Source organism: Glarea lozoyensis (genome assembly GCF_000409485.1).
Source record: "Glarea lozoyensis ATCC 20868 chromosome Unknown GLAREA8, whole genome shotgun sequence".
NCBI classification, from domain to species: Eukaryota; Fungi; Ascomycota; class Leotiomycetes; order Helotiales; family Helotiaceae; genus Glarea; species Glarea lozoyensis.
The window spans coordinates 391,050-410,682 of record NW_007361003.1 but is presented as its reverse complement, the minus strand read 5'-3'; the positions used below and the strand labels follow the sequence as shown (position 1 = coordinate 410,682).

Below are 19,633 nucleotides of genomic sequence, written 5' to 3'. Positions count from 1 at the left end.
GTGTAGGGTGGTTCCCGGCCAAAATGATCTGTACTAATTTCACTTTTATGTAGTGACCCAGCTCGAGGGTCCTTGAACCACGACCTAAACAATAGCTTCCTTGGCTATGCAAACTCCTAAACGCCTGGAATGCATATGATATATGATGTACAGTGGTGTTTGTTGTGGATCCCGTTCCACATTGGTGCTAAGGCTGCAAACTCCTTCGCGAGAGGCGCCTTCAAAGGCAAATTATGAAAGCGATGGGTGAGAAAGAAGACGAAGGATTTTGAAAAAGAGAGATCATATGTAATCTCTACCACTTTTCTGTAACTCAATCAATCTCCATCCTCTTGTTTCGGGATTGTTGACATCTTCTGGGGTTCTGGTGACGCCAATAGCGTATGTCACCAACTGCACTTTGTCCTCCATCCCAGCGGCCAAATCGTTCGTCTTCGCATTTCGGTAGACATGGACTTCCTGAGTACGGCAAGTTACGATGAATACGGGGACATCACCGGGATCCAAGATTCGAGCAGACAAGATCTCGACATTTCGAATATCAAGAATCCGGCCATCTGACTTTAAACCAGCAGTGGTATATTGCTTTGTCAAAGCATCATAAACCTGGAACTGAGCAGCACTTAACCAAAGGCGCAGAGTTTCCGTATCGCCCTTGACGTATGCATCCAGGACCTCAGGGAGAATGTACTCCCTCATTTCTCGTAGGAAGGGCTCCATTTGGAAAGCCGGGTCCATTTCGCGAAACTTTTTGATGACCATTGCCGTCTCGTTTTCAGCAAAGAATCCAGCAACACGGTCCGATATACTGCGCGCGGTGGAGATGAGAGGGTTTTCCGACTCGTTGTATGCCGATTTCATGGAGAAGAGGCCTTGCATCAGTTTGTTAGAATCCCGGAAGTCCCGCCATGATTCTTTCCAAGCCGCATCTTTGTGAAGAGTGACATTTGTGCCAGCCCTTGAAAACGTTAGTATTTCGATCGTCATTGAACCCGATGGTACACTTACTCCGGGTCTTCCTTTGCAACTTCCTGTCGCTTACCTCCTCCAGCCTGTAATTCTCTTAATTCTCTAGCCTTCCGCCTCTCTTCCTTTTCTACCCATCCTCCATATCTTGAACTGCTACCATCGTCGATCACATTCTTAACATTTTTAAAGGCTTCAGTTTCCCTGATAGGGCGCGTTCCCTTTTCGATCACACTAGCTGTGGCATTGACAGTAGTTCGCACTCCTTTGACAACAGGTGTTTCCCAGGTCCACGCCGCACCTTTACCCACCGCACCAGCAGTACTTTTCAGGACAGTACCAGCAGTAGACGATACCGCCCCGGTCGTTGAAGTATACGCCTCGCGGGCACGTCGCACCGACTCATTCTCCGTAAACTGCTGCGCACCGGCAGCGAGCGCTTTCGTAGACTCATTCCATTCCTTGGACGCCTTAAATTCGGTTTGCAAAGTCTCGGTGAAGACTTGCCATGGAGACTTGTCACCATGAGGTGGAGGAGGCGGCGGCGCTTCTTTTTTGTCCTCCTTCTTCCCATCACCATCTGTTTCCTCATTTGAGCTATCCTTCTTATCCTCCTTTTTTGACGATCCCTCAGCCTCAGCCTGGGATGAGTCCTTCACATCCTCTTCAGTCCCTGTCTTTGCGGTCTTCGGCTCTTTTTCTTGTCTTAAAGGGGCGCCATTATGGAATCCCCGAGAGGCGGCAGGTCCCAGACCAGTGCGAATCTCGACAGGAAGGAAACTCGATCGTAAAGGAATGTTATATAATGAAGATGTAAAATTTGATGAACTCGATGATGCGGAGCGTGTCAAGGAAGATTGCAGCAGCTTCGAAATCGCCGCTCGACCTGAAGGTCTTATGCTTGAATTGAGTGGCGCATTTGAGAGCACTCTTGTGGATGAAATTCGGAGACTGTTCATGTCGAATGCACAATATTAGGAGATTAAAACCTTTCTTGTCGCAAATTGGCCAACAAAATAACAAGCGGATGCAAAAGAAGTCTGGCTCTAGAGAAATAACACGGCAATATTCTCGACTTTTCGCCGACCCCGGCCGTCTTTTCACGGGGCCACCAGCCAGCTGAGGAAGAAGTTTTCTCCGGTTCGAGGACGCGCCCCGGCTTGGCATCAACTTTTCGAATGTCGCTGGCGTTCAGGTCTGTTAGGATTGGCATTACCACCACATCAACATCAATTCGGGCCATGAGTAGGGCAATTCCACGGCGCATACTGGCGCGGGTAACACTCTCAAGTGTTGAGCCACCATTAACACCATCTCAGTGGTCAACGAAATGCATTCGATCGTTCTCCAGTTCATTACGGACCGCTGCCGAAAATGACAATGTCAACCCTCCCTCTCCACCAGCTTCATCCCCCAATTTCCTAAGCCAATCTGAGTCCGCTGCGCCGACTTTGCCGGAACGAAGACGCTCGCCATCTCTTTCTAAAGCCGCTAGAACCTCGGATGGGGGCATGAATAAACTGCTCACCATGTTTGACGCAACAATTCGGCAAAATACCGATACCCGGGCGCAGAAAGACGCAGCTATATTTAAGGCGGATTACAAGGACGGAATCTCTCTTCATACACCCAAATTTGAAGAAAAGCCGGAGCCACACCATTTCCATATATACGCCACGAGACACAACACTCATATTACTCTGACGGACCCGAAACGAAATCCCATCATATCTTTGTCGTGTGGAAACATAGGTTTTAGGCACAGCGCGAGGAAGCATTATGATTCCGCCTACCAGCTGGCAAGTCATGTTATGGACAGAATGGAGGATCGTGGCATCAATTCCCAGATCAAAGAACTGGAGGTTATTCTTAGGGGTTTTGGGGCTGGACGAGAAGCTGTGACAAAGGCATTGTTGGGTTTGGAAGGAAGGCAGTTGCGGCATAAGGTGGTCAAAGTCGCAGATGCTACGAGGTTGAAATTTGGTGGCACGAGGAGTAAGAAACCAAGACGTCTGGGTTAGAGGGGTTATCATCTTCACACGTTGTTTTCGGGTGGAAAGGTTGAGCAGAGAAAGTCTCAGAACGCCTATGTATAAAAATGTACTGTACAATTTGTACAAAAATGATGGTATCATCCAGCGCCAAACGCCTTATATAAAAATGCATGACCGCCAAACGCCCGCTATGTGGCTCAAAATACGTCAAAGGATCCGTGATTAATTCAGCAGCTTATGGCGGGCAGTCACACCCCTTTTTGGCCGTAGGAGCTCTGTCGGCTGGAGGCACAACCCTTCCAGATGTATCTCGGACTGGGGCTTTGCCTTTTCCTTTGCCATTCCCACCATTCCGCCTTTCTTCTTCGCTGTCCCATTCATCATCATCCGTTAGGTCTGGCCGTCCATCGTCAAAGCTGTACCTCGCATGGCTGGTATCTGTGTCTCCTAGCATCCGAGAGCGTTCGTGCGAATCGTTGTGACCCTCATCATCCAACAATTCTCCATCGGCTGTATCGAAATCTGGAGGCGCGATCCATTCCTTAGGAACGACACACGGCAGCGCAACTCCAATACTAGCAGCACGATTTAGCCAAGATGGACCAGGCCTTCCAGTGAGCTTTTCGCAAAGATACGCCGTGAAGTGGTTACAATTTCGTGTCAGTAGGTTGTAAGATGTGCCTTGGAATACTTCTGAAGCTTCCTTGATAATGGCTTCAATCTCTGCCTGTGGGTATATGGTGAAGCCCTGAAGTATTTCCATCTTGAATGTCCCTCCAGGTGGTTCGGCTTTGGGTTTCGTCCAATATACGCCTGTCATATTCCGCTTGTCATGACCACCGTAAGCGTATTCTTTTCCATTTATGACAACGCCAGAGTGCAAGAGTGATGCGCCGACAGTCCAGAGCATTGATGCAAGTCTACCTGGCTAGGAAACTGTTAGCCGAATAAATGGTAGATGATGTTGTCTACTAGCTAGATTTTCCAGGAGATTCAAAGGTGAGCGGAATAACTTACAGGGAGTAAATCATAGACATTGATCATTATCTCAGTCTTCTGCAACGAGAGCGTGGAACGGTGGCTCTGCGTACTCCGTCGAGAGTTCTTTTTCGAAGACATCTTGCTAGAAACGCGTATTCTGCTGGGGTAAGAGAACAGTAGTTCCGGATCAAGAGATCAGCGCGACAGTCTGGTGTTGGATCTTCACAGTTGTCAATTCACAATGCTCAATTGCAGGGATTGTCTGAAGACGTGAAGTCATCGTAGAGCAAACATCACCAAGTGGAGTAACAAGGCAACGGCCTCGGCGTGACGCTGGAACTGGCAGATTCGCGAGGGATCAGGGCACAGACCAAGTGCCTACAGCTTCTGCAGCTTTCTTCCTAAAATTTCTGCGCACACATTCCTTAAATACACTTGTAGGCGATTCGCCGCACACAACCGCGCAGAGAGAGGTTCAAACTTTGGGCCACTCTTATGCAAAAGTCGTCCACTCTCGGCGCCCAACTTCTATTCTCTTCTCCCCTCCTCACTTTTAACCGGTCCGCGGCAAGAACTGCGACCTCAACTCAAAGCCTGCTTAGCTGCACGGTTTACATTACAACCACAAGAAATTACGCAAAGAAACCTAACAGGATGCCACCAAAGAAAGCTGTTAAGGAGGAGAAGCTCCTACTGGGCCGGCCTGGTAACAACCTCAAGAGTGGAATTGTAAGTTGCATCTACCACCCCGCTGTCACCCCAAACTTGAACGCACAACTCATTCGTATTTAGGTCGGTCTTGCAAACGTTGGCAAATCAACACTCTTTCAAGCTATCACCAAGTGTTCTCTTGGTAACCCTGCGGTAAGTTCTGTCAAAATCGTGTTCCTTCGCGACCCACCCTAATTAGCATCATACAGAACTTTCCCTTTGCGACCATCGACCCAGAGGAATCTCGAGTCATCGTACCTGATGAGAGATATGACTGGCTTTGCGAGAAATACAACCCAAAATCCCGCGTTCCTGCGCATCTCACGATCTACGATATCGCCGGTCTGACCCGAGGTGCTTCCAAGGGTGAGGGACTTGGGAATGCCTTCTTGTCCCATATTCGTGCGGTAGATGCCATCTTCCAGGTGGTACGCTGCTTTGATGATGCAGAGATCATCCATATAGAAGGGGACGTTAATCCCGTTCGTGATCTTCAGATCATCAGCGAAGAGCTGCGGATCAAAGATATCGAGTTTACGGAAAAGGCGCTCGAGGCGTCGAAGAAGCTTACCCGAAGAGGTGGTCAAAGCTTGGAGATGAAGAAGCTTTTGGAAGAAGAGCGCTGCATCGAGAAGGTTCTGGCTTTACTTCAGAGTGGTGTTGATGTCCGAAAGGGCGACTGGACTTCTAAGGAGGTATGTTGCGATTCTTCATTTACACCCCCCCCCCCACCATTTTTCCTGATGACAAAGGGCCATGAGGCCTGAATAATCCCAGCTCGTCGAACTGCCTCACATAAACGCAGAGTGCAGCATGAGATAAGAAACCCGTTCTGATAAAAAACAACCCTTTCAAAATTTACCGGAGATTTTGTCATGTGAGAGTTGCTGACATAATTTTACAGATCGAGTTCATTAACCCTCTGTTCCTTCTGAGTGCCAAGCCAGTCGTTTATCTTATCAATTTGAGCGAGAAGGATTACATTCGAAAGAAGAACAAGCATCTTGCCAAGGTCATGGAATGGATCAAGGAGCATGCTGCTGGCGACCCAATCATGCCAATCTCCATTTGTCTCGAGGAACGCCTTACTCGTTTCGATACCGAGGCCGAGGCCAACGAAGAGCTCAAGAAATTGGGCGTTGAGTCAGCTTTGCCAAAACTCGTCACCACTATGCGAAAGGTGCTGAACCTGGGAAGTTTCTTCACCACAGGAACTGATGAAGTTCGCCAATGGACAATCAGAAATGGTACCAAGGCACCACAAGCTGCGGGAGTCATCCATGGTGACTTCGAGAAGACATTCATTCAAGCTATCGTCTATAACTTTGATGTTTTGAAGGAGCTGGGTGAAGAATCCGAGATCAAGGCCAAGGGTAAGATAATGACAAAGGGAAAAGACTACGAAGTTCGTGATGGAGATATTCTTTTGATAAAGGCTGGAGCCGCGAAGGGATAGATAATTAATATCTCTTTGAAATTGATGATACCCTCAAAATAAATGGTTGTTGTGTTGTAGAAAATGTGGTTGTTGCAAATCACGTGATATGGATTTTGGCGAGAGCCCCCTGCATGCTCCGCACTCCTCGACAACACAAGTGGCAGCTTACTACTAATCTGTCATTTTGAACTGTACTCAAATTTATACAGGCCTTGTAATTCCTTCGAGTGAATGTGGTATACCTCTGCTATGTGATACTGATGAAAATTGTGACATTGACTAACAATGTATTTACAACCAGGGGCGGAGGTGGAACAAAGACGTCCTGGTCGACTTCAACAGCGAACGCAGGAGTTGGCCCAACTGTTTAATTGTTTCTGTCCTATATGATCTCCAGATTCCCACTTTTGACAGGTTTCATCGCTACCAATCCAACAAGTGTGCAATTCAGTAGAAACGTCTTACTCGACATTCGAAAGATAACATATGGTGGCAATTACCCGGACAAGTTTTTGGTCGACTCTAAAATGTTTTTATTTACTGACACTATGGAACGCATTGTTGAGGTAGCTGCAAAAGGAGGGGAAATAGTAGTAGTCGAAATACCATATTTACCCGATAGGATTGACACAATCGAATAGTTCGTCAATTGTTTTGGGAAAATGATATTAAAAGGGGATTCCTATTTGGAAGCTGTTAAGATGAGAAGACTGGCGACGTTAGATAAGATCTTGATCCACGCTTGAAGTAGACTACATAGGGCATAGTCTGAGAAATTACATTCGTTCGTTTGAGTTGCCCTAATATTGTCTATTTCGTCACTAACTTCCAAAAAATCACTTCCAAAATTCATATCTATTTGAGAGTTACCAAGGTGAGAAGACTGATACTGTCAGACAAGGGATTGTGCCTGCAGCGAAGACGACAACTACTGGTTAGACCATGTGGATTATTCGATTGAATTGACACATTATCGCATATTTCGTCGACCGGTTTGGAGAAATGCTGTCCTATGCTAAGATTGGGTTGGAAGCTGTTGAGGTGAGAAGACCGTGTGACTAAGAGTCATTGTGTAAATTATACTACTATGATTGATCTGATTTCATGCTTACAATAGCTCAGTCATGTACTCTGGAATTCTAGTATTACACGTTGTAATTGTCTTAGATTGGTAATGGAAATAAAGCGGACGTTTCAAGATGTTTGCTCATTCGCAGTTCACTGATACATTATCATTCTTTTAAATTATCTCGAGTGTGTAAAGAATCTAGATCATTGCGTATATTTTGTTGAGTCAGATTACTATGTTGATTCAGTAGTGCAGCAAGTTTCTAAATCTTCAGGTTGGGCCTTGAATTCAACGATGTGGTTAGGAACAGGCTAGTGAATTTGTTACGAAGTCTAGGGTGACATGTTGCAGAGTTTTAAGGACCTTAGAAATTTACAATGAACCATGGTGTCATAATAAAAACATTATTCAAAAGAGATAGGCCTAGTCATGCGGCCGAAATGCATTTTTGTGATACGACTGGTTGATAAGAATTAGTTTGATAGATAGGACTGGAGTGAACAGTCTTTGTATGTAACCCTAGTGAATCTATCTTACGACATAACAAAAAACTAACTCGCCAAGACCAAACAATGAAGACATAATGAATTAGAGGCTCATACCATGTACCAAATTACATTAAATATCAACCCCATTCCCCCGTCTTGTCATTTTTCAACCACGTTCATCACACTCAGTTCTCATTCAAAAACAAGATCAGGAGCATGGACTCCTGTGTACAAGCACGACTGCAACGGTTGTCAAAACTAGGCATCCCAGCTGACTCACCTGAAGTCAAGACCGCAGCAGAACATCAACAACTCCTTATGGCTGGCCATGAACAACCCAACATGCACGCGATCTATCAGAATCATCTCGAAAATGTAAAGGCATCAACACCAACACTACAGGTCAAGAAAACTAGAGGACGTTCACAGATCGGACACCAAAATCAGCAGACTCAATACGAATATTCTCTCGATGTAGTTTCGTACGAAGGAGGTGACTTCGACGGATCAGAAGATGCTGGATATGCAGACGAAAACTACAGTGAGTACGGATCGGTCAACAGTTCAGGCAACAAGATGGACGCCGGCACAGTCTTGAGAAGTAGGAAATCTCATACACATGAACTGCGCACTATGACATCTACAACCCAGCTATCTCAGGAACTACGGGACACACTGGTCGAGCACCACCAAAACGCGCGAGGCTATTCCGAGCTGGACGACCAACGTTTCTACCCATCTTCCGGAAAGAACCTACCACGATCCCCGCCCAGAGACGAGGTGATCGTCCCCAAGAAAGGTCCAAAAGGCAAACACCAACGCGTCAGAGCCAGAGCCATCGACCCAACATCCGCCTACGCCCAAGAGAAATCCTCATCCACGCAACCACCCCTCCCAGACTTCTCAGCAGAACCAAACCAATACACGCACCTATCCACAAACAGAGTAACCAAACCCTCATCCCGCCGCTCCACAATCATAAGCAGCGCCCTCCGTCCCGATTCCCCCGCCTTCTCCTTCGCTCAACCACGCCCCCAGCCTACCCCCCACCAAAACTCCCTGCTCCAACTCCTCACACAGTCGCAGTCGCAATCCTCGCAGCCCCCGTCTACAGACGCTAAATCCGCCGCCGCGTACCTGAACCAGGTGAACCGCATCGCGCAGGGTCGCGAGGGCATGCTCACACCTAACACGTACAGTAACAGTTACAGCACACCCGCCAATTTCACGACGCTATCACAGAACTCTGATGAATTCGCCTTTGGCTCTTCTGGGTTTCCGAATACGAGCTCGACGGGTTATTTTGATAGTTATGCGTATCAGGGTGCGCCGGCGCCGAGAGTGTCGAGGATGGCGCAGGTTCCAAGGTATGAGGGGATGGGGTTTGGAGGGTCGGGGAGCCAGGCGTTTGAAGGGGTGAGTGGGGTTGGGAGGACGGGTGTTCCGTATCAGATTCTGAGGGGGACGACGCATTATGGGACTTATTAGGTGTGAGGGTTGGGTTCCGAGTTTGGAGGTGTGGAAGTGATGGAGAAGACGACTTATGATGGTAAATGACAGCTCATGACATTTGTAGGAATGGGTTTCGATTTGGAAATGGAAAGGGCCTCTTGGATGGATGGATGCAATTGATGCAATGGGTGAAATAGATGGCATTTTGATGTGAGGGCCGGGTATTCATGTTGTCGAGGTATGAAAAGATGATGGGGTTTTATTGGATTGATAGCCATGGACGGCTTGAGGCACTGTACACCAACGATTAGCTGATTTGCAATAAATGAATTTCAGATATCAAAATTATACTACTCTGTACACATACTATGACAGCTGCGTCTTGAACCACTGTACACAAGCGGATTAGCTAACCTGGAATGAACAAGCTTTCCTATATCAGATTTATGCTATTCTATATGCATTCTATTTTACAAGCCCGGTGCTCACCCCTCAACACCTACATACTTTCTATCCCGTTTCAAATTCTCCTCTCCTATTCTCACCTCTCCTCAGCAATCCTCCAAGCCCTCAATGGCAACGCCTGCAACTTCAACGCCGCCGGTTTAATATACCCCCAGAAAGTAACCACACCAATAATAACACACACAATATTCATAACATAATACCCGTCGCGCTCAATTTCACATACGCCTCCACCGTTCACACATCTCTCTTTCTCAGCGCTAAGTGCGCAGTCGAAGGATGCGGTGATGAGTGGTCCGATGAGTGTTTTTGGCGTGCTAGAGGGTGGGATACAAGTTGCTGAGGTGAAGAAATCGACGAGTTTGAGGACAAAGAAGCGGGGAAATGTACCGCCTAGATTTGAGACGCTAAGGTTTTGTTAGTGTGACAAAAAAAGGAGTGGATGAGAGACCTACGTAGCTAGTAAAGTCATATAAGTTCCACCAATGACTGGATCCGCGATTCGAGCGTGGAATGCTGAGATAGCGACAAACATGACTGTGTTTGTAAACGTGGAGAAGATGTGTTCCGCGATGACGACGAGGAGATACCAGGTATCGACACCGTTTGCTGGGAATATGATGACTGTAATCTGAGCAATGACAGCTGCTAAAAGACGGCCTACAAAACCCCAGCACCAGAGACGCATGGGGGTATACGTGGTTGACCATTTTCCAGCGTAGTACCCGAGACCAATCTCAAATGGAAAGTCGATGAGAACTGTAAGTGCCAAATCCTCTTGACTGAATCCCTTGTCAATTAACTTCAAGTTTGTGACCGCGTCGTTGGCTTGAAATCCGATTTTGGCGATGAGATGGATTATGATGATGGTTTGGATGTTTTTGAGTTTCAAGACTCCCCACATGACCCTGTAAACATCCCAAATACCATCTTCGTTTTTGGTTTTCTCTTCTTGTTTCAATAATGCCAACCCAAGTGTGACAATGATATATGCCCAACCCCAGAAAGAAAGATAACCTCCGAGCGTCATGATACCTTCTGTTGAAGGTACAGCTCGGAAGTATTTGTTGGCGAAATCGGGAGAATTGAAGGCTAAAAACACAGTGTAGGACATGAACTGGCCAGCGGTCAATCCTACAGTCTGTGCAGTCGAAGCATAAGAAATGTTGCCAGGAGTCAACAAAGTCAAAGCCCAACCGTCAACCGCAATATCCTGTGTAGCACACATAAATACCAAGAAGAACCACCACCATGTAAATCCCCAAATGCCAGAACCATCCTCTTTGCCTGCTACAACCATCATGCCCTTGACTTGCGAACCTAACCAGATCATTCCAAGGCCGGACAGCATCTGGATTGGCATGATCCAACTCTTTCTACGCCCAAGTCTAGGAGTCCATACTGCATCTACAACCGGACTCCATAACAGCTTCAAAGAATATGGATATGAAGCCAAACTGAACACTCCAAGTGCACTATACGACATGTGCGCGCCCTTTAATAAGAACGGCACAGATCCGGTCGCCAACCCCATTGGCACACCCTGTAAAAAGTACAACAACACCAATAACCCAAAATTCCTTCGATCTTGCATTGGCAGTTCAAAAAAGCCGTGATTATTAACTGTTGGTGTTCGCGGGACAGGTTCGTCCAAGGAGAATGATTCGCGGGCCATTAAATTCGCCGTCACACCAGGAGATTCGAGAGACGCATTCTTGCGCCTATATTCGACGTTGTTATTCATGCTGGAGGTAGTTGAGCCGTTTTCCCCTTCTTTCGTAGAAGATGAGCCGCCTAATGGCTCTAGGGACTTTGGCTTTCGCGATTTCGCACCCATGAGCTTATCTTCCACCGAGTCCTCCTCACCCGAGTCTGAATCCTCGTCTTCGAGAAGATGCTTCGTATCCTCCTTGCCTTTTTTCTCGCTTCTGCTGTGACGTTGTCCTGATGGGGAAAGACGATCGAGTTCCTGCGCGTGGGGGAATTGAGCGTCGTGATGTAAAGGGAGTTGCTGGTTATAACTCGCTGCTGAATGAGCGTGAGAATGTAATGGCGAAAGAGTGTCGTTCAGAGGGGTAGGCATCCATGTGGTGGTAAAAATTCGAGCTCTAGAGACTCGCTGGCCTCTAAAGTTCGCGAAGCTTTCCTAGGAACAATTGTGAGCCTGTTGTTCGTTGGCGGCAGTGGGTTCAGGCACGTTCAGGCATTGGGAACGTGGCCTTTACGGAGGTAATGAAGAGGGGTAGACCTACTTGGGAATAGTGGCAAAAAAAATTGGTCAAAAAGATGATTTGTTTACGTTAGAACGGAGATGATTATTTCAGAATGACAGATATGTAAAACTATTAAAAGGTTTCAGTGGCTGATGCAAGTACTCCTTCAGTATCCACGGTCTTCTCAATGCGGTAACTTTGGTCCCTGGCTCTGAACCTAATCGGATACCCAGCCGCGCGTGTAGATAAGCCGGCGCGTCTTCCAAACCAAGTCGCGACGACATCACAAGAACAAAATAGCCAATAATTGTAACCTTCAAACCACAATTTTATCAGAAGACTGCTATATTGATAGCATCTGTTTCATGATCTATTCATCATGGACACATCAATTATAAGCAATGAACCCGAAGACCCAATCGGCGCGCAACTAGATGAAGAAATCGCATCCCTCCAATCGCAAAGTAAACAAACCTTTCCCCTCCTCCAACATAGCTAACCTCCCTCAGTAAACTCACTCAAATCAAATCTCAAACTCCAAACATCAACAATTCTCTCCTCTCAAGCCACAAGAAACACCCTCCGCCGTCTCCAAAAACCAACCCAGGAACCACGTCCCCAAAGCGCAATCCCCTCCACAATCCCAACCGACACCTCCCCCCTAAACTCAACCACCACCGCCCAAACCCTCCACAACACAACCAACCTCTACCGCGCCTGCAACTCCCTCACCACCTTCCGAATCCACGACCCCGACCCGCACGCCGTAGACAACGGTTCCATCCTCGCCCTCCGCCTCGACATCTCCACATCTAGCAAATTCATCGCCCCGTACTACATCGTGCTGAACAAACCCTTCCCATCCTCTCCCCTTCTACGAGTTCACCGCCACACCCTCCCGCCTTACATTCCGCTGGCGCATCTCGCGGAGCGGTATCTTCCGCATGGCAAAGGTGCTGTTGCGATGGGGAGTAGAGCGCCTGGACAGAAAAGGCAGGATTTGAATAAATTCGCGAGGGCGTTGAGGAGGGAGGTGGTGGCGTATCACAATCGCGTGGCGGTTATTAAGGGGTTGAGGAGGGAGTTTAGGTTGGATAAAAAGGGGAGGGGCAAGGGGAAGGAGAGGGAGAGGGTGATTGAGGATGTTAGTGCGGCGGATGCGGAGGCTAGACAGGTGAGGATTGAGTGGGTGGATGGACGGATTGGACGGGCGGTGGTGGGTGATGGGGGAGAGGTGATCAAGTGTGTTGTTATGGGGGAGGGGGGACGGGATTGGGAGAGTGAGAGGGCGATTATGGGGGGACGGATGGAGGGGGTGGGTGAGAGGTTGAGGGAGGGGATTTATTGATCTCTGGAATTGGGATTGGGAATGGTGTTTGGAGTTCGGGTGGGTATACCCTGTTTAAAACTTGATTTGTAGCACGATATTTCGTCAATCAGGTGTATAAGGAATTGTCGAAGTAAAGGAGATATCAGTCATGAGAAAGGTATTATTAATAGATATCTGAAACCTAAGCCAATTTATCACCACTAAAACCAGTATATCTTCGTGGTTGGGGGACATACGGCGCCGAGGGCTTTGGAATAAATATTCTTGTACACCGTATTAAGTCCAAGTCCGGAGCTTGATAATCCTACAACCTTTTGTTGATTAACCCAAGACAACATAACCCACAATTCAGAACTCCCGTTCTCTCGCATAAACCGCTATCTAGCATCAAAACCACCACAACTTTCATAATCAACATAACTACCTCGATCCCATCATTACCACCCACACAACATCCCTCATGTACCATAATTACAAAACAGATTTCTTTCGAATTAGCCATGTAGAGGTTATAACCAACCGTACATCCCTTCTAGATAGGCTTAGCAAGTAGTAGTGTTACATAAGCTATCCATTTCATTGATCGTTCCTCTTAATAATAACTTAGTTTTTATTTCTCTCGCGTAACCAGATTAGATATCCTCGTCTCTTCCACCACTTATTTGACCGATCCGCTCCAAGTTATAGAAATTACATTTGTATGTATGTCAAGATCTTTCTACCAACAATTGAATTACCCAGGAGTATATCATCATTCCAAAAAAAAAAAAAACTTACTTAACTATAAAAGCGATTCATTAACACTCTATCTATATTCCCTAACCCTATCTCTTAAATGAAAACAAACCCCCCCCTCCTCATCTTTAAACCCTCCCCCCAAAAAAGGCAGTACCCTACCCCAACACAAAATCCAACTCTCCAACCATCCACCAACCCAAATATATCTCGCACATTCCCAAACGCCTCCCTTCCCTCCCTTAAAAAAATCCACCTTCCCCCCAGGGCCCCCACAAGGTTCTCCATGACCTAGATATTTTTTCCCAAAAGCAAAATGCAAAAAATGGGTAGACTTCCATTCTCAATAAACCGTTCCGCCTCTTCGAGAATATAACACCGCAAACATCCCAACCACTCACCCCCACCCCTTCGTACATGCAAGGCGCGCGCCAAACTGTCGCATCTCTTGGCGAAAACCATCCGACTGGCACCCAAAGGGCCAAAACCCTGGTTCCTGTCCTGTCCTACTCCATTCACGCTTCAGGACCCACGATCCACGCAAATCAAATCCACGTCAAAATCCGTAAAACTCACTTAGCTGTACACTCCGTACTCCGTACAAACCCCCGTCCCCATTTCTCTGCCTGCGAAAGCGGTTGGCGATCTTCACATCAAAACCACCCCTTTCTCGAAAAAAAAAGTCCACAAGAAGAGCAATTCGTTTCATTTCATCCCGCATTCTTATAATTTCTCAACAACCCACATCCACTACCAACAGATTGCCACAAACACACACATAATTCCCTTCCAAATCGAATCAAATCAAATCATAAAAACCTTTCATCAAAAAAAAAAAAATTCCCTGGGTATATATATATAAAGCCTCGTCTTTCCCTCCCTTCCCCCTTTTATCATAGGTTCATTGCTCATTTCTTTCATCCCTTCATTCTAGTGAGGCGTGTATACTCAAGAACCATTCTCTTATTACTTCGTCCCACCATCGTAAGCGAGTAGGTCAGTTTCTACTCTCAATACCCTTTTGCTGTATTACCTCGTACCGCATTCTAAGCGAGTGAGATCCCCCTCCTTTTTTCCTATTCCTCCTTTTGATATCCTTGAAAAGAAACTCCCCTTCGTGTCAGAATTCCTACGAACAAAAATCTCCAAACCATTAAAGCAATTAAATCACGCTCGTGAGTGACCGAATCCAAACCCAAATTCCCCTTCCTCGTATTTGGATCTTTTCGACGCCAGTAGACGTGTGATTCCTTCAGAGGCTTTTTGTGAATGAGTGTATGAAACAAGAACAGATTGGTGTACTCCATGCATATCCGATCTGAGCATGTTGTAAAGGTCCAGCATGTATTTGATCGCCCCTTGTCGCTTGACAAATCGATGTTCGCTCCTGATATGACCCAAGACTGCGATCGACGTCCGCCGAGAAATCATTCTTTTACGTTCTAATACCATTTCAATTTCATCCGATGGGGCACTGGTACATTAATTATCCTGGCTCAGAACCGATATCGATCGCCTTCTCCTGCAAGGTTTGGATCGAAATTTTGCTGAGATTGGATAGGCGATGTCGGGTCCATTGATGCGGGGTCCACGTCAGGTACAAATCCAGATCCAGTGTTTAGCTGCCCGAATTGTGGGAAACCACCGGCAGCTGATTGGCCGAAAGCCTGCTCGGGATTGAAATTTTGATCAAGAGGAGTCGTATCGAAATGTTGACTCCCGTAGATAGGTATATCAGTTTGGGTCGTAAGTGGAGCAAACATATGTTGCCACGGCTCATCGTAAAGCCCATGAATGCTTCCCATTGTCGAAAATCGATCAAGAGCTTCAGATGGATTGAGGGGGTTAGCCGCATCCTGCGGCGAGAATGCTGGTTCGAAGCTAGGGGTTCCGACAAATGATGTGTGCGAGGCAGGTTGAGTTGTCCACATTGCTGTTGCGTCGGAAGACAAATGAGCACCTTGGCCATGTTGGTATTGTTGCAGATTGGCTTGGGAAAGCGGGTTTGGCTGGCTGGTATTAATTAAGTCCGACTGCGGAGCGTCCAGTCGATGCCAGTTATATCCTGGTGGCATCGGCGCCACAACAGGGAGGTCAAAGACTGTGTAATTGCCTCTTAGCGTGACTAGTCTTATAAGCTTGTCAAATACCTCCCAAGCCTTTCGGGCGGGAATTGAAACAGACGCCATTAGCGCCAACCAAGTAACGCCCCTTTTCGCGTCTGCAAGAATCTCACCAAAGTCTTCTGGCATGTGTTGAGAGCGAAATGCCATCTCAAGTATCAGCACGGAAAGAGCCTGGCAGATATTGTGGATGGTACTCCACCATGGGGGTATGGTGTAAAGCTGATCAACCGTAGAGCAGGACCAACACAAAAGGCCTATCATGTTTTTAGCAGACAAGATGCAATTCTCCACCGCATCTTGATTGAAAGCCCTCGATTCTTGATTCTTGCTTTTTAGACGGATGTCAAATCGGCACAGGAATGGTCGGAACAGGAGCATCCGCGAGCTGGTGTAGAACATCGCTAAGCCGATTTGAGGAATAAAGTAAGGGTCGTTCCAATTGGGCGATGGAATCGTATCGATGTTCATGTCAAACTCGCGCGGCAATTTCCCAACCCATTCTGACAACCTCTGGTCAATCTTTCTGATGGCATCTTGAACTTCTGACCATCTAACTTTGACCGTGGCCGCGCAATACAGCTGTGTGACAATTTCGTGCGATATGATGGAAAGCTGGGTGCGATAGATGAAGTAGGTCGAGGGCGTTACGGGGAGTGGGACAGCAGGGAAGGGGATGGGGGAGGGTTTTGGGTCGACAGAGGATAGCGGTAACGAGTACGTCGCAGTCATGCGGCCTTCCAAGACACACGTTAGCTACGTCCACACTGTATGTTTGCAGACATACCTTTGCCTTTGGGTGACCCTCGACGGCTAGGATGACCTACAACCATAGACTCTCTCCTCTCATATAATGATTGGCCAGGGTGGAATTCGTCTTCGCTCACATTAATTGGAAGAGGGGTGCTGATGTCAGTGTCGGAGATACAGCTTGGCCGCCCTGTCGATTCGTTCAACAAGCACTCCAAAGAGTATAAAGACCACCAAATCCGAATCCGATGTTCTTTCTCGACATCCCCCACTTCTTGTGCTTCTGAGCGAATATGCAGCCCTAATGTCAATGATTGCCGGATCGCTAAGCCACAGAAAGTCCAGGCTCTATTGCCGTTAGTACAGAATGGAGCCAAAACAAAGGAGAAACGATTGTCTTCTTGGTGACCTACCGATTTATGTGGCATGTCGCAAGATAATAAAGACACTGCAAACCCATGGCGGAAACATTGGACAATCTGGCATCTCGGTATAAAAGTCTTTCGTCCATGGAAAGCTTCTTTGCCCGAGCGCAATATACCTGATGATCATAATGAGCGCCCCGGTGCTGGGCGTTGGTTAGATGTGCATGGTATGCTGCAATAGCAAAGATCAAGTTCAGGGTACTGAGCCAAACCGTCTCGTCTTCGCTCAAAGAAGACGTATCCGGTGTTGCACGCGTGTACCAGGACTCAAAGCTCAACTTGTCAATGATTGGAAACGCGTTGTGCACATGGGCAAAATAGTTCCTGACCAGCTCGTGCGCTAGGCGAATATCTGGCCATTCGAAAATGTCAAGCGTCTCCTCGTCCACCACGTAGCTGATATCGCCGTCCTCGATATGGTACGAGGGCAGATTAAAGTCAGCTTCTTGCAAATCAACGGACGATTCCTGACTGCTGGTCTTCCGAAGCTCATCGGCGGTTCGCTGGGCCCAGGCAACGGCAGATGACTTCCCCAAATGGCCTCTTGGTCTATTGTCTTCTCGGTCGGGATCGTCATGAACGGCGTCTACAGATCCGGTTGAGCCTACCTCATCATTGTCATCATCATCATCGTCGTCGTCGTCGTCCTTCGTGGTGTCAGTACCTGCTACTCCCTCGGGTGAAAATATCCCCATGCTCAATCCCCCCATCTCTCTCTCTGGTGGACTTGATGCCGGCGTCTGTCACGGTCAACGACGTCCATTCACGAAACTGATCCTGCTTACCTTGGCAAGCACATTATCGATCGCCGCTCTCATCCCTTCCGCTGAAAGGGCACGATCCAGCTGGATTCGTCGGAGAGCATCTGTGAGATCTGCATTCTGCTTGGAGAGCACTCCCGTCTCCTTGCTCAGTCTTGACAACGTCCTACCCAAAGTTTAGCTCGGCCAATCCTGGGTATAGGTGATTCGCACTTTTTCTCTGCTTCGCGTTTGCCGTCGCCATATTGACACACGATTCCTGCGTTTCTACATCTCGGGCATGGGGTTTCGCCCGTACAGCCGGCCTTGGTTTTTCTGCAGTTGTTGCACGCATGTGCTGTTCGACCTTTCTTGACCGTCTTCGCCGTCGACTCGGACGAGTATGTCGACCGGAGTGGTGGAATAGCAATTTTTCCCGGGGGAGGAGCCAGTCCCGAATTGCTCACGGCGCGCTGCCCCGTGGGATTGCCCACGCTGAATGCTGATGCCGACGAGCCTACGTGCTGAGAGGCCTGGAGATGAGATAGGTGATACGAGCTGTCGGAGGAAGGCTGACCAGCGTGCGTTGGAGATAAGGGCGTTTCGTTCTCGCGCGACGAGCCGGCGGGGGCTTTATTTTCCTTTCTTGGCCGTTTGGCTCGATTCTCGGGCTTCGACATTGATGGCGATGGGGTAGGCGGCGGCAATATCGTCACTCGGCCGTTGGCAGTGTTTGTGGGCTCATGAAAATGGTGCCACGGGGGCGGTTTGTCGACCGCTGGGAGAGATGTGGGCGGTATCAGAACGAGTCAAGCTGAGATGAATGTGTATCTGGCCTGGTGGCGGTGCTGGTGCATCCACTGCGAATAGTGTCAAGTGAGAGGATATGGAAAATAATAGGCGACCGGCGAGGGTGTGAGTGTGAGTGTGAGTGTGAGTGTGAGTGTGACAATGATGGTGAGGGTGAGGGTGAGGGTGAGGGTGAGGGCAAGTAGTGGGCGAGTGAGGGAGAGGGAGTGGGAGTGGGATCCGGGACTGCACATCTTTAGGGTTAATGCTACTACGTTTAAAGAGGGAACATCCGCAAGTGGCGCCCAGATGTAATTCCTCATGTGGTGCTGGTCTGGTCCTGGTGCTGGCTGGGACTGGCAGCTGGACCCTAAGTGGAGTTGTGAGAGGGGAGCAGAAGGGGAGCAGAAAGGGGAAGGGGATTGTCTTGTAAAGCGTGCTTGAAGGGTGCTTGAAGGGTCTGTGGAAAGAAAGGACGAGCCTACATCAGCGACGACGATGAGGCGACGGCAACCTCCCGTCCATTTATATAGCTCGACGGCGAAGGGTCTGGCGGTGCTGGTGGTCGTCGATGTTCCGATGAGATGGCTGCTCATCTGAGATGGCGTGGTAATCTGGGTGATCCGAATCGCAACGCATGCTGGGCCCGGGATCGTTTTCTTTTGTCTGAATTGCGCTGTTGAGGACAAATGTCGATGCGATTTCTATCGTGGCGACTGGGCCGGACCTGGCATCCACGAATGAGACGACGTGCGGGCCATCTGCGGGGCAAACGGTCGCAGCTCGGTCCATGACGTGCCAAATCCCGACACCACTGGGCATTTCATCCGTTTTCCATCTGTCTAGCCCGGAGGCTGCTCCGCCCGCACGTGATCCGCATTTCTTACCAGTCATTTCTCTGTCCCATTCGAAGCAGAAATCCGTACAACGGCCCTGGTGGCCCCTGAAGAACTTTCGCAGCAGA

General features: G+C 48.1%; 9 protein-coding genes across 9 annotated transcripts; 4 read left to right on the top strand and 5 right to left on the bottom strand.

Moving 5' to 3' along the window:
- Positions 1 to 282: 282 nt before the first annotated feature.
- GLAREA_11518 (NTF2-like protein) lies at positions 283 to 1,925 on the bottom strand (the record flags this gene model as incomplete). Its single annotated transcript, XM_008089661.1, has 2 exons — positions 283 to 958; positions 1,009 to 1,925. The coding sequence occupies 2 exons, from the start codon at positions 1,923 to 1,925 to the stop codon at positions 283 to 285; spliced, it is 1,593 nt and encodes a 530-aa protein (XP_008087852.1).
- Positions 1,926 to 2,144: 219 nt separating this feature from the next.
- Positions 2,145 to 2,987, top strand: GLAREA_11517 (Translational machinery component; the record flags this gene model as incomplete). Its single annotated transcript, XM_008089660.1, has 1 exon — positions 2,145 to 2,987. The coding sequence occupies one exon, from the start codon at positions 2,145 to 2,147 to the stop codon at positions 2,985 to 2,987; it is 843 nt and encodes a 280-aa protein (XP_008087851.1).
- Positions 2,988 to 3,195: 208 nt separating this feature from the next.
- Positions 3,196 to 4,079, bottom strand: GLAREA_11516 (UPF0326 protein hag1; the record flags this gene model as incomplete). Its single annotated transcript, XM_008089659.1, has 2 exons — positions 3,196 to 3,888; positions 3,978 to 4,079. 2 exons carry the CDS (start codon positions 4,077 to 4,079, stop codon positions 3,196 to 3,198), a joined length of 795 nt encoding a protein of 264 aa, XP_008087850.1.
- A 516-nt stretch (positions 4,080 to 4,595) lies between these two features.
- GLAREA_11515 (P-loop containing nucleoside triphosphate hydrolase) lies at positions 4,596 to 6,108 on the top strand (the record flags this gene model as incomplete). The annotated part of the gene is made up of 4 exons (XM_008089658.1): positions 4,596 to 4,670; positions 4,734 to 4,805; positions 4,862 to 5,347; positions 5,557 to 6,108. 4 exons carry the CDS (start codon positions 4,596 to 4,598, stop codon positions 6,106 to 6,108), a joined length of 1,185 nt encoding a protein of 394 aa, XP_008087849.1.
- A 1,755-nt stretch (positions 6,109 to 7,863) lies between these two features.
- Positions 7,864 to 9,135, top strand: GLAREA_11514 (uncharacterized protein; the record flags this gene model as incomplete). Its single annotated transcript, XM_008089657.1, has 1 exon — positions 7,864 to 9,135. One exon carries the CDS (start codon positions 7,864 to 7,866, stop codon positions 9,133 to 9,135), a length of 1,272 nt encoding a protein of 423 aa, XP_008087848.1.
- A 505-nt stretch (positions 9,136 to 9,640) lies between these two features.
- GLAREA_11513 (MFS general substrate transporter) lies at positions 9,641 to 11,647 on the bottom strand (the record flags this gene model as incomplete). The annotated part of the gene is made up of 2 exons (XM_008089656.1): positions 9,641 to 9,971; positions 10,020 to 11,647. 2 exons carry the CDS (start codon positions 11,645 to 11,647, stop codon positions 9,641 to 9,643), a joined length of 1,959 nt encoding a protein of 652 aa, XP_008087847.1.
- A 509-nt stretch (positions 11,648 to 12,156) lies between these two features.
- Positions 12,157 to 13,125, top strand: GLAREA_11512 (uncharacterized protein; the record flags this gene model as incomplete). The annotated part of the gene is made up of 2 exons (XM_008089655.1): positions 12,157 to 12,241; positions 12,287 to 13,125. 2 exons carry the CDS (start codon positions 12,157 to 12,159, stop codon positions 13,123 to 13,125), a joined length of 924 nt encoding a protein of 307 aa, XP_008087846.1.
- Positions 13,126 to 15,338: 2,213 nt separating this feature from the next.
- GLAREA_11511 (Zn2/Cys6 DNA-binding protein) lies at positions 15,339 to 18,560 on the bottom strand (the record flags this gene model as incomplete). Its single annotated transcript, XM_008089654.1, has 5 exons — positions 15,339 to 16,702; positions 16,753 to 17,063; positions 17,129 to 17,880; positions 17,926 to 18,067; positions 18,115 to 18,560. The coding sequence occupies 5 exons, from the start codon at positions 18,558 to 18,560 to the stop codon at positions 15,339 to 15,341; spliced, it is 3,015 nt and encodes a 1,004-aa protein (XP_008087845.1).
- A 634-nt stretch (positions 18,561 to 19,194) lies between these two features.
- GLAREA_11510 (uncharacterized protein) lies at positions 19,195 to 19,563 on the bottom strand (the record flags this gene model as incomplete). The annotated part of the gene is made up of 1 exon (XM_008089653.1): positions 19,195 to 19,563. The coding sequence occupies one exon, from the start codon at positions 19,561 to 19,563 to the stop codon at positions 19,195 to 19,197; it is 369 nt and encodes a 122-aa protein (XP_008087844.1).
- Positions 19,564 to 19,633: the final 70 nt, after the last annotated feature.